General features: G+C 47.2%; 3 protein-coding genes across 5 annotated transcripts in view; 1 reads left to right on the top strand and 2 right to left on the bottom strand.

The window, feature by feature from the left end:
- Positions 1-86, bottom strand: part of LOC127750644 (serine protease gd-like) — a 7,673-nt gene extending 7,587 nt beyond the window's left edge. The window contains exon 1 of the mRNA XM_052272839.1: positions 6-86. Within this exon, the coding sequence (XP_052128799.1) occupies positions 6-86 (81 nt within the window). The remainder of the gene's footprint in view (positions 1-5) is intronic.
- An 870-nt stretch (positions 87-956) lies between these two features.
- LOC113201975 (uncharacterized) lies at positions 957-6,150 on the top strand. 3 transcript variants are annotated; one of them, XM_026415998.2, is made up of 11 exons: positions 957-1,126; positions 1,578-2,351; positions 2,602-2,778; positions 3,016-3,156; positions 3,228-3,380; positions 3,452-3,496; positions 3,579-3,747; positions 3,869-3,995; positions 4,080-4,274; positions 4,359-4,481; positions 4,579-6,150. In XM_026415998.2, the coding sequence occupies exons 2-11, from the start codon at positions 1,588-1,590 to the stop codon at positions 5,955-5,957; spliced, it is 3,273 nt and encodes a 1,090-aa protein (XP_026271783.1). In that variant the 5' UTR covers positions 957-1,126; positions 1,578-1,587; the 3' UTR covers positions 5,958-6,150. The 3 variants fall into 3 exon arrangements, with proteins under 3 accessions (XP_026271783.1, XP_026271781.1, XP_026271782.1); XM_026415996.2 differs by having other exon boundaries at positions 3,013-3,156; XM_026415997.2 differs by lacking the exon at positions 957-1,126 and adding an exon at positions 1,282-1,302 and having other exon boundaries at positions 3,013-3,156.
- On the bottom strand, positions 6,139-7,354 carry LOC113201976 (uncharacterized). The gene is made up of 2 exons (XM_026415999.2): positions 7,176-7,354; positions 6,139-7,055 (listed from the first exon to the last, which is right to left on the bottom strand). Exons 1-2 carry the CDS (start codon positions 7,261-7,263, stop codon positions 6,238-6,240), a joined length of 906 nt encoding a protein of 301 aa, XP_026271784.1. The 5' UTR covers positions 7,264-7,354; the 3' UTR covers positions 6,139-6,237.
- Between the last annotated feature and the right edge of the window lie 5,286 nt (positions 7,355-12,640).

Below are 12,640 nucleotides of genomic sequence, written 5' to 3'. Positions count from 1 at the left end.
CAAACCGCATCTTGGAGGCGCGTCAGCCGGTTGTTGCGAGGAACCTGCCCTCCAAACAAATTCAGTAAGAGTGTGCTTGGCGGCATCAGGCCCCAGCTGGGACGTTGAATCGACGTTGATATGGCCATTAGATGTCCTGAAATTCAACTTTGAGTCGACACATTCAATTTCTGGCTGGGAGACGTAGGCCTTTGGTCCTTGAGCGCCAACCTCTGAAGGTACATTTTGTAGGGGTAGTCACGAAAGGTGCTCCAAGCGCTTAGAGGGCGGGGCGGGGCGGGCCGCCGGCTCCACGCAGGTGCTTGGCGGGATTGCCTACCCAGCGCTTTGCAGGCGCTACCAGTACAATGGCTCATATATGAAGTTCTTGGCGTTCTCACTGCGTGCAAAACGTCGTCCATTTCTATCACTGTTGCGGTGCCCGCAAGCCTTGCGCGGGGTATCGCCGTTCGACGCGACGACGAGTGCGGGATGCGGCGTTCGGCCCATAGCTGCAGAAAGCCGCGACGTGTGGGACGTAGCCAGTGATATAACTTTCCACCCGCGTATATCAAGCATACTCTTCACATGTCGCGTTTTTCTGCTTTCTTGCTTGCGGATTGTCCTGCACAATTACCGGCCCATGTGGTGCTCGAGGACAATGAGCAAAGACATCTGCAACCACGCCGTTCACAAGAGGAAGTTTTAAAAAACCTTCAGCTGAACCAATAAATTTTATTTCGGTCCGTTTACTGCCTTCCTTCCGTACAGTGCGTGGCAAGAAGGTTGCAGATTACCAATTTTTCCAATAAAGAATCACTGATACTTCCAAAATCATGCATTGGACTTCTTAAAGTGGCATTTCTCGCTTGCAAGGCTCCAGATCCAGCTAGGATCCAGAAGAAAGGTCGGAATCAACCGGGATTGCCAGGGCAGACAATATGTTTTGCACAGTAGTTGGTGGGGGAAAAGGGGGGGGGGATGCTTGGGCGTCAGACAAGATGTCGTGTTTGGCTCGTTTTGTCTAGGGTTGTGGCGAGCTTTTTTGAAAGCGAACACGATGTATATTCTTATTGTGTCGATCATATATCCGCATTGCTACCCTGAGATTGTTTAGTTTCTCAATTCAAAGGACACGAACTTCAAGGTTTGAAGAAAATCATATGACTTGACTTAAATGATCCCTGGAACACATGGTTTGCGATGTATTGGTTTTTCCAACACCATTGTTCTGCTCTGCTTATTTTACCTTGTAATATTAGTAAAGAATTGAAGTAAATATTTAATATTTTCTCTGATAAACCAAATGTCGAATATCATTAGGTATTTTTTCTTGTCATCCGCTAATAGTTCTCTCTTTATTTCCTATATTTATTGTAGGTTATGTTGTTTTTCTCAATAGTTTTCTAAAGTTACCGCTATAATTGTTATCTTATTTCGTCACCGTGCCACCATATAATGATTTCTCAATTGCTTGAAATATTTAAGTTTTGATTTTGGATAAAAAAGACCTTGTCAAGTCGTCGTTTTTCCAAATTATTGAAATACCAACCATCAAGTTGCTTACTTTAGTGACTCTTTTAATTTCTCTGTTGCAGATAACTCCTAATGGCGACACGCAGGTCAAGGATTAAGGCAGTAGCCAACTTACCTGCTAGACGTAACCGTCCTTTAGCTACAACTAAAACCAATGAAAATGTAGATGAAGGTAATGATGAAACATCTCCCCCATCTACGAAAGTCAATGAAAATTCCATCAAAGATTTTCCACTTGATGTTAAAGAGAAGGTTGATAGTCCATGTAAAAAGTCAGAAAATATAACTGACTCTTCATCAACTCCTGATAGAAAGTCTGTAATTGTGACTGTGGAAAAGGATCGAAAATCTGTTATTGTTAACAGAGATCAATGCGTCAGCACCACTAAATCCTTGTCCGCTGATGGTACAAGTGATTCATGTAAAGAAGATTGTGGTTCTCTTTCTGCTACATCCACATCAAATTCAGAAAGATTAGATGGAGAACTCACTGAGTCTCATATAAGTAACTCTGAATTGAAATCTGCACGCATTGATGAAGAAGTTGTACAAAGCTCTGCTAAGTCACATTCCTCTTCAGAAAAAAACCATGACGTCATTGGCTCTAAATCTTCTAATGATGATAAAGATTCAAGTAGCCAGTTAGAAGTAGTTAAAGAAGCTGCTAAAGTTGATTCAACCTCTGCTCTCACCACTGATGGTGCAGTCACTCAAAGCAACCGCCTTCCTCTCAGAAGTAGACGGACCAAGCCCACTGTGAACTTAACAGCTGCTGCGAGGAAAAGACCTGCAAGTGATCTTGCAGTATCCTCTCCATGTTCTCCACCTCCAAACAAGTATGAAATCATTGTTGTTATTATTATTACTTCTACTAAATGTCATCTTGGATTTTAACACACAGACTGTGTGATATTCAAGCTAGATAGAATAACCTCTGCTGAGTTAATGCAATGAGATATTTTGTTTTTAACCAATTGACATTTTATTAAAAGCATGTGTCATCAGATTATGGTTAAAAAAATTCACAATTTCTGTTGTTGTACTTTTAGTAATGTTATGTTTATTTTTGCATTCTGCTTAAAATAGGTTGAAGCCTGCAGAATTGCTTCAAAGGAAAACCAGTGAAATTGATATTGTGACCACTCCTGGACCTAATCCTGAAGAGAACAACAAACAAGCAGTAGCTTCTGACATCAATGAACCATCAAAATTAGGTGGCCAGGCTTCCACACCTGTACCTTCTTTTCCTGAAACAAAAACGGGGTAAGCTTTATTACATATGATGCCAATCATTTTTAGTTTTAGTTTATTCTATAAGAAATCCTTCACTCCTTTGTTTTTTACTAGTTTAATTTCTGAGTGCCTAAGTCAATTTAGAAAGTGCTACAATTAGCCTGTCAGTCATCGCTAATTAATGAGATTTGCAACATTTTGTCCTATTTATATAACAAGATTTTTTATTTCCTAAACTTATAAAAAAATTGTCTTTTGTTCCAGTAGCAAGGCAGTTCCTGATTTGCCTGCATCTTTCAAAGTACCTGCCAGCTCTCCGTTAAAGACCAAAGATAATTCCCATGAAACAGCATGTGATAGTTCCAATACTTTAGATAAGTCCAATTCAAGCCCACAAAAGGAATCAAGGTAGGTCAATGTATTTTTGTGTGGAGATTCTTAGCTCTCACAGAATGATCTAAACCAGTTTTTTCTTGCAGTGGTGTCAAGCGAAAGCAATCCACCAATGCTCAAAAAGTAGCTGCTGCACGGAAAAGTCTAAAAAGTCGACTTAGCACTGATGGCCCATTGCCGCGGTCAAGCTTAACAATGTTTGACTTAATTTTCTACAACCCATCAAAAAATCCAATGAAGTAAGATCTTACAGCAGTTACTAATTTCTCCATTCTTTGAGTACATCTTAACAGGTTGTTTCCTGTTCCAGATCAAATGACTCTTCAACCAAGAAGATTCGTGATCGCTTGAATTCGTAAGGCTGAGTAAATTTTTAATGTGAACTAGTGCTAGTCAAATAGTTCTAAAATTCTCACTCAGGATTGTATCTTTTTCAGTGTTTCCAGTGTTTCATCCATCCAAGAAGATCGTTTAAATGAAGAATCAGTTGATGATGTTGATGGCGGGAAGGAAAACACAAATGACGATACTGAGGAGATAGCTATGCCGGTTCCACAAGTCAAAGTTGGGGCTGATGGCTCATTAATTCTTGATGAACAGAGCTTGGTAAGAGTCTGAGAGCTTGATCCATTTTTTGTTGTTTTTTAATTTAATTTTTCCTGATATTTTATGCTACCTTTCTTTAGTTTTATAAATTTATTCTCAAGATTATCCTATTCTTTTAAAGGTTATTGAAACTACTGGAACCAAAAAAAGCAGGGAAGATCTGGAGAGATCTGAAGTTGTCGTTGAGACTGGTTCTAGCTATGGCCATTACAAAAAAATAATTCGCTCAAAGGATTGGTCAGATCATGGTAAGAGTATAAGTCTTTGGCTTTACTAAAAATATTGCGTCTTACTGTGTGTCTTCTTTTTATACAACTTAAGAATTTTTTCAGAAACCAAAAAATTCTATAGAGCTCTCAACGTTGTGGGAACTGATTTTTCTCTAATGAAACCATACTTTCGTAATCGCACCCGAAGAGAATTAAAACTAAAGTTTAAGAAAGAAGAAAAATTAAATTGTAAACTTGTAAATAAAGCTCTTGCAGAACCACTTGACTTTGATGTATCAGAGCTTCAGAAAGAGTGTGGTATGTTAAATCTGAAGACAGTGTTTGGCTACTTAACTCTGTTTGTTTACCTAGTAATTGTTTTACATTTTATTTTCACTGTAGAATTAGAAGATGAAGAAGAAAAACGTTTGGAGGAACTGGCAAAGCAAAAAGAAGCAGAGAAAGACAAACCCTGTGATGTTGAAGAGAAAGCCAAAAAACCACCTAAGAAAAAGAAAACCAAATGTATGATGATTTTTACACAAAATTGCCGTTTACAAATTAAATTGTGTACAGTATTGTGTTTTATAATGGTAGTTTTCAATGTCCATTTCATTTTCAGGTGTATCAGCAATGGCAGAACTTCTAACAGAAGAGGAAGAAAACTCACCTGGTGATACGGTTGTGAGGAAGCCCCCACTTAAATCACGTCCAAGGAAAGAAATACCAATGGATGTCAAAAGAGATAGAAACGCTGATGCTGATTATGATATGTTGGCCTTAGGAGTCAATATTTCTGACAAGAAGCAAGGAAAGCAAGCATTTTCCAATGTGGACACAAAAGCTGGGCCTGGAGACTTGCCAGCAGGAACTTCACGTAAAATATCAAAGACAAAGAAGAAAATTGTTCCATTATCCACATCTTCTAATGTAGACTCTGAAGCTGGCTCTGTGGCATTATTTGACTTGGATGAAGAAACCCCATCAAATTTGAATGGAATAGATGGGCAGGACACAAACCCACAAGAGATAAAAACCAAGCAAGTCACTAAACCCAGGAAAAGGCCAGTGAAAATTTCATCAGAATCAACTTCTAAAAGTTGCAATGAAGTTCCTACAAAGATTATTGGTGCTTCTGAAAAAGAGTTACCTGCATCAGTTTCTAACAGTCAACCATCAGTTGGGCCAGGATTACGTACTCCACCTACTTTGAACCTCATTTCAAGCGCTGGAACAAAGTTGATTGTAGCTCCTTCACATGTGAACATTCCAGTACAAAGTACACCCATGAGAATTCCTCCCCTTGTCAGTATTGGAATGTCTGTGACCCCACCTAACGCCATTCAAGTAGTCCAACGATCTGTTCTACAAACAACACCAAGTGCTGCACCATCATCGAAGCCTGTATCATCTCCCATCACAAACTTTACACCTATCTATAAATTGCCCCAGTCCACTCCTCTTAGAACAGTTCAAGTGCCAGGTTCTGTTTTACCATCTGCACCAGGCATAGTTACTCAAAGCGGATCTAAAGTGTATCAGACAACTCCCACCTCTAAAACAGTGCAAGTGTCAGGCCCTGGTTTACCATCAGCATCATGCATAGTCACTTCAAGCGGAGCTAAAGTGCACCAATCTACTCCCACCTCTAAAGTACGGACAATTCAAGTGACACCACAGAATGTTCAAAACCCAGCCAGCTTTAGTGTGACAACTCCAGTGAGCCGATTACTACCATCAACACCGACTCTGCCTCGAATGGAACCTGGATCTATTATTGTATTGAAAACCCCCTTGCCCGATAACCCAGACCGCCATGTCCTTCAGGTATACATGGTGACCAACACACCACCAGGGTCTAGTACAAATAATTCATTATCTATCACACCTCACTTGCAAGGGATTAACTTGCTTCCTGGGCCATCTGTGCAACCAGCATCGTCTAGGTCCCCGTGTATCTCAGATGATTCTGATACTGAGAGAGTACTGACAAAGTTGTAAACATTGTAATTTTTAAATTTTATTTTTGCATATATTTTGTTATCTAGTTTATCAATGCCAATGAAACTCTGTAAATTTTTTTTGTTAATACTGTACATATGACCAAAATTTGGTCAGTTGTTAAATCTCTGTTAATGATGGCTGGTTGTTATGCTGTGAATAAATGTTCCAACTGAAAAAGTTGTCATGTTTAGAGGTTCTTTTTATTATTTTCGGTCATATTAAAACATGTAGCAACAGAGGTAAAGTACACATTGCATTCCTTTCATCATCGATACTCTCACTTGTGATAAGATGTCAATTTCATTTTTAGAGTAGCTGAAGTGGACTCTAACTGTTCCTTTGTTCTTTCAACTATTTTAACAGCCTCTGTAATGCTAGGTGGAAGCTCTCCATATTGCTCAAATTTTTTTTCAAGGTTCTGTATGTCTTTGATTAAACCCTCATAAGCGTAATGTGAGTCCAATATGGCTTGAGTTGAGATGGTTGAAGGTACTGCCTGGTTTTCAAACTCTATTCTGGATGATGAATTTGTCTTACTTAAGTTTGAAAGATTAGAGTGGCTTACATTCAGTTCAACAGCAGAGCTTTCTAAATAATTCTGCAAATTTGATACTTCATCTGCTGCCATTTTATACTCTTTCTCAAAATATAACAAATTATCTTTCAGTCTCTCATTCCTCTTTCGCATCAGCTTGATATCTTTCAGCAGATTTAATTTTTGTCTAGCAGCACTGGCGTGAGCCAAAAAATCTACAGCTAGTGTAGCAGCAGAGCCCGCACCAGTTCCGTCTCCAACATGACCCTTACTGATGATAGCTCCAACTTCTCGGAGAACATTTTGTGTCTCGCAGCTGAATTCTTCATCTTCACTCAAACCTAGCAGCTGAAGTTGACTTACAGTCTTCTCTGCCAATGCTTCATAGTCCTGTTCGCATCGATTTAAGCCCCTAAGTACTTCTTCAACAGCATTGTCTGCTTGTTGGTTGATGGTGTACAGGCTCCGAAGTTTAGATTGAGCCTCCTTCGTAAGAGTCGGGTATCTACTTAGTAGATTTGGGCTAAACGATGACATCCATACCATGAATTCTCGATCACCTAGGAAAGACAATCAAAATCAAACTAAATAGATCAGTTTTCAAAGCATAACCCTAACGCTTAATTGGGGTTATGACGCGTCTCTCAAAACTGTTACACACTTTCCGACCATTATCTTACCATGTTTACTAACTGATGTATGTTTTATATCACTCTTATTTAAAGAAAAGTCCATTAAAGATATGGGGTTCGCAAAGGATGAATTCATTTCGACAAAGTGACAGCTGTCTTTGGATGTAAATAAACAAACAGCAGGCAAACAGTTACAGATCGCAGATCCCCGCCCTTTCCACTTGTAGTAATTTCTTACCAACATTCCCGTCCATATTGTTATCTCTAAATTTTCTATTAGGAAAATTACAATGCTAATATTTGAAGAAGATTTACAAAAAGATGTAGTGAGAATTTGAAATATTGAATTTTACAGATTTGAGTTCAGCAAATTGTATTCTACCGGAAACTTCTTTCAGTATTTCTCAGTTGGCAGAAAGAGGAATGAGTCAGCCCCACCCCCTCCCCCAAGTACTTAAGCGATCAAACGGGCAAGAAAAGAGTGTCATCGTGTGTACAGGGTAAGTGAAAATTTTTCTTGGAGGCTCTACTTGTCCTCAAAATGTTTCATGCCATTTCAAAAAGATGTAACGTTACATAGTCGCAGACCAAGGTGTCGCAGACATCAGAGTGCTGGCCTGGCACTTCCCCACTAAAGCTCGGCGCAAAAGACCCTTTCAGGCACCTTGCTTTCAGGGGACAACCGGAATGGCCAGAATGGACTGGTGGTTCAATGGGAACAAAGAGTTACCTCTATTATTCCAACCGCCTGGGTCACTTTAGAGGTTTTCCGTAGAATCCGATGGCAGCCTTATCGTGGTAGGCCGGTCCCTCCGGACCCAGTAGACCCTGCACGCCGTCCCGTCCCGGCACCCCCGTGCTGGCCGCCCGGCCGTAGAACCCTGGCTCCGGGAGGTTCACTGAGAAGGTGTAAAGGATAAGCCAAATTACAATTTGAAATTAAACAAATGTTCTCCATACTCCACAGTGGCGTACGAGATTGGCGTTTGCGCAAAGCATATTCACGGTAGCGGCAATCACCACGTCGCACGGCACGGCCTAGAGTGCAGGACTCCACGAGCGCCGTGTCAGTAGGCAACCATCCCACATGCATGGATGGCGGTACAGTCTACCAAGACCGCGCGGCGTGGAACAGCCCGACTCCGAGGCGCCGTGTAGAGACTTACGCGCGTTTGGATGCACCGAGACAGCGTTCACGTTGTTCGACAGCTTGTCTGCGCCCGAAGAGAACTTGGCGTATGGAGTTGGGATCAGAGCAGGGCGTCCTCGACCGCTATCTAAAAAGAATGTCACATAACTTTCACATCCCTCGTACCTTATGTAGTTGAAAACAGGGCGACAAGGGCGCGAAGAAATCAAGGACAACTACTTCTTCCATTCGCACTTTGTTTCAGATAATTTTGTTCCATTTTTTGAGAGAATGAGCCTGGATGTTCAAACGGAGTCTCGCACGGGGTAAAAGTACCCCGTGCTGTCAATAGAGGCATAAGTGACGTTGGCTGCTCGCTCCTCCTGGACCAATCTGAGCTCAGCCATGCCGACAAGAGCAGAAAAGAATCGGACGGTGAGCGAGAAGGGTAATTCTGAAATTTCTCTTACAGAAACGCTGGGCTGGTGCGTGCTGCACGAGCGCTTGGGGCGGTGCGTGTGCGTGCGGCGGTGCGTGCGGCGGTGCGTGCCACGGCGTGAGCATGCCCAGGGGCAGCGCGCTGGCGGCGTAGCGGCTGGCGTACAGCCCGGGCACCTCGGCCGCGTCCCAGGGCGTCAGGAAGGTGGCCGAGCCGCGGGGATGCAGCGACGGCGGCGCCGACGGCGGGTAGTAGAACGGGTTGGCGCCCTGGGGCCCGGGGGCGCCTGGGACGGACAGAGGAGAAACAGGTTAATGTGACGTCGAATGACGTCAAAGTGACGTCGCGTACCTTCGCCTGCGGCTACGTTATTTTCTAAAGAGGCAGTAGTTGAGCGTATCTGTGAATGCTTGAAGAAGTCCTGCCGAGATCTAGCTGACGACGACGACGGTGGGGGCGCGAAGCAACGGGACCTCGTGTATAGTATACATTCACTGTTAAAAATGTGTTGGGATTTCACAAAGATTCTCTCTCAACCACTACAAGTAATTCCCAGAGGACTCCGTTCTTAAGTTTTCATGTCGGAAAGCAGCTGTTGGTCGCCTGAGTGTTTCGAAGCCGAAGCTAAACTCGGCAAGTAAAATCTATGGAGTCCGTTTGGAAATCCCAAAGGACTTTGGCAATATTTTTCACGAGTGTTCATTCGTGAAATCCCAGAACTTTTTCTAACAGTGTTACTCACCGATGAACTGGTAGAGACCGGCCGTGGACGGCGGGTAATCCAAGTACGCCCTCGCGGAGCACACCACCAGCAGCTGCAGCAGCTGCAGCAGGGCGGCGCTGCACCACATCTCCGCGACGCACTGTTTTACTTTGCACGGGACGACTAGTTGTCGACGGCGAGGTGCTCGGCGAGGTGCTCGGACATGTCCGCGACGGCAGCGCGCGTCGCCCTCGTACCGGGCATGGCTGGAGCACGACGTGCTTGCTCGCGCCGTGGAGCCTGGGAGACTGCGGAGCCTGGGAGACTGCTGGAGTGCCGTGGGCCTGCAGCTGGGGCTGCCTCATCCCCCGCCGCCAGCCCCGTCACGCGCGTGTGTGCGCGTGCTCCGCGTGCGCGTGTATTGTCTGTTATCTCGCACGCCCGCGCGGCGCCGGCAGTGACAGTTGTCGCGTTGCCCCCCGCATAGGACAGGCATCCTCTCCTCACTGTCGCTCTCAGGACGCGTCGCGCAGCTCCCCCTCCCCCCGCCCCCTTCTCTCTCTTTCCCTCCGGGGCAGGAGAGCAAGGGCCGGGCAAGCCTACGTATATGGTACACACGGCAAGTGTGCGGTGGGTGGCTGGGCAACTCGCAAGGTATGTAATTACTCAGTGCGCAGCCGAGCTCACTCACAAGACGACGCGTGCAGGGCAGGAGATGAGCAGTAAACCAAGATAACGCTTAAACTTCTATTATTTAAAAAATAAAAACACGTTGATGTGTTTTTGTATAGTGAAGTGTTTGCAGCACGATTTAAACTTGCCACTGGGGGAAATGCATCCCAAACTGAAGGCGAGATCTTCAGGTGACGATCGGGGAGAAACCTTTGGATTCAGGTTGACGCCACGGATCTCCCCCGCTAGCTGGCGGCCAGCCTCACCGTGTTGCTTCCAGAGAAGAGCCCCGCACCTGAGGTTACCAAACGCCCCCCCCCCCCTTTTGGCTTTCCGCCACTCCTCGCGCCCGCACTCTGATATACGGAATGAGCAAACGCGTGGGAGGGGGTGCGTTTTTCCCAGCGGAGCAGGTTTATTTGTGAGAGATACCTGGAAAGTGTAAGTTCGGCCCGCAGCTTGGCCTGCACGGGACCCTGCCCCGCTTGCATCGTGCCCGGACCCCGGGCCGCCACCTTCCCCGCCGCACCAGCACGCGTCGCGCTCCGCGATTCTGTCAAAGCAGGACACAACCGGGGCGGGGCGTGGCGGGGCGTGGCGGGGCGTGGCGTGGCGGGACGCGGTGAGCCCCACATAACGCCTCCAGAGGACCCCCAGCACCAGCTGCAGTACCGCCACACCGGCATTGTGACGAAACAGTCTCCTCCGGCAGGACAGGGCAGGACTCCTCTGGAACTTTGCTTCCTGCCGCAAAGGACGCCAGCCAGCGGTGCCATCCTCCCCTGCTGCACAATTGCACCAAAAACAAGAGCCCCTCTTCGCTTTTCCTCGGTAGAAAATTAAAGCGCTTTCTAGCGACCACTCTCTTTTTTATTGGCGCATTGGAACGCATACGTGGGGCTTTCTAAAAGTGTGGCAATGGAATTCCCCCGAACTCGCCACGAGTCACGAGTAAAGGCACGTGTTTGTCCGTAATAGCGTTGACACGGAGTTTTTGTTTTGATTACATTTTTTTTTTGTTTCTTTAATTTCCTACAACTCTTAAGGTTGTTTATGTTGGGGTCGGACCCCCCTCTGCCGCTGGCCGCGCTGGACGCGCTGGACGCGGGACTGCCCCATGGCGCGATGACGCGGGTGCCGGTCGGCGGGGGGGCAAGGCAGCCAAGGCGCTCCTCGGCGGAGCAGGGGAGGAGCGGGTGCGGTGGTGGCGAGGGGGAAAGCAGTGGGTACCGGGGAGAGGCGAAACCGATACCAGTAGTACCAGTACCAGTTCCTGTCGACGACTCGGTCCGGGACGTGCAAAAGCTCCTCTCTGCTGCCGAGCGGGCACGCAGGAGCACCCAGACGCACTACTCGACCGTGGCGCCGCACACCGGCGCGCCTGGCCCCACGCCGAAGACTTCCTCCACAGCTTCCCGTAGCAGCTGATCGGCTAGCTGGCCATGGGGCGAGGGCAGAGAACAGCCCCTGGGCTGCGGCGGCCCCGACTCGCCGCCGTGGCCTCGCTGCTCACCGTGCTCGCCGTCGCCGTCCTGGACAACGCCGCCGGCGTCTCCAGCACCCTGTACGAAGGTTAGTATCGGCCTGCAAATGGCCAGTTGTGGCTGGATGCGAGACTTACCAAGCGGGCCGTCCAGTTGTCCGGCCGCTGGCCCCAGCCCCCGATCCCCGGCACCCAGCCGCCGGCTTCCCGCACCCGGCTCCCGGCAACCGGCCCCCGGCCCCAGCAGTGTCTCCAGCGGGCCATGTATAAATGCATGCCACTGCGCCCCGCTGGCTTCCTGCTCGGGGAGGGGAGGAGAACCTGGTTCGAGGTGTGTTCGCCGTGCGTACTGTGTGTACTTGATTCCGCTGTCGGGGTCTTTAGCCGGCCGGCCGCGGCCGCCCCTGCCTGCGCGCGCTCTCGGGCAGGTGGTTTAATCGCGGCGGGAGTTCCCCCCACGGTCCCGATTAATCACCATGCGATACGTGTAAACAAACACGCCGGAGCCGCTGAGGACAGCTGCAATCAAGAAATCCTGCGCGATAAATTCGCTGCGTAACCCTCTCACTTTGTACCAGGTGGCTGATTAACACCGCGCACCTCTGTAGTTACTGTACCGCACGCAGGAGTGCGGGCGGGCTTGCCTATCGCCCCTGTTCACGGCGCCTTACGGGCCGGGCGAGTAGGCAACACACCCGCACTCGTGCGTGCGGTACAGTCTAACTACAGAAGTGCGCGGGGTTAAGGGATCGTCCAGAAAGTACGTCCGTTTCTCTCAAAATCATCCTGCAAATTACAGAAGCTCGGCGCCTGCAAAACTCGGGGTAGGCCACCCCGCAATACACTCATGCACGGCATGCAAGATTTTGCCTACCCAACAGGCGCCATGAGAGCTTGCATTGCCTTAATTTGGAGGGTTCGTAACGGCGAATGACGGACGTACTTTCTGGATGATCCCTAATCAGCCACCTGGTATGTGATTCCAGCGTGTCCTGTCCACAGGCAGCCCCTGCTTCCACGAGGAGGGTGTGCAAGCTGCTGCCGCTGCGCGACCCTCTCACTTGTGTGTGACCCCAGCGTCTTCTGT

Source organism: Frankliniella occidentalis, unplaced genomic scaffold (genome assembly GCF_000697945.3).
Source record: "Frankliniella occidentalis isolate FOCC.00 unplaced genomic scaffold, Focc_3.1 Scaffold226, whole genome shotgun sequence".
Lineage (NCBI taxonomy): Eukaryota > Metazoa > Arthropoda > Insecta > Thysanoptera > Thripidae > Frankliniella > Frankliniella occidentalis.
The sequence above is the reverse complement of the archived record's forward strand: the minus strand, read 5'-3'. Positions and strand labels throughout refer to the sequence as shown.

Coding starts and splice junctions, on each gene's coding strand:
- LOC113201976 (XM_026415999.2), bottom strand. CDS start 7,263: ATGAATTCATCCTTTGCGAACCCCATATCTTTAATGGACTTTTCTTTA. Junction 7,056..7,175: donor TACATCAGTTAGTAAACATG/GTAAGATAATGG, acceptor TGTCTTTCCTAG/GTGATCGAGAATTCATGGTA.
- LOC113201975 (XM_026415996.2), top strand. CDS start 1,588: ATGGCGACACGCAGGTCAAGGATTAAGGCAGTAGCCAACTTACCTGCT. Junction 3,748..3,868: donor TTCTTGATGAACAGAGCTTG/GTAAGAGTCTGA, acceptor ATTCTTTTAAAG/GTTATTGAAACTACTGGAAC. Junction 4,275..4,358: donor AGAGCTTCAGAAAGAGTGTG/GTATGTTAAATC, acceptor TTTTCACTGTAG/AATTAGAAGATGAAGAAGAA.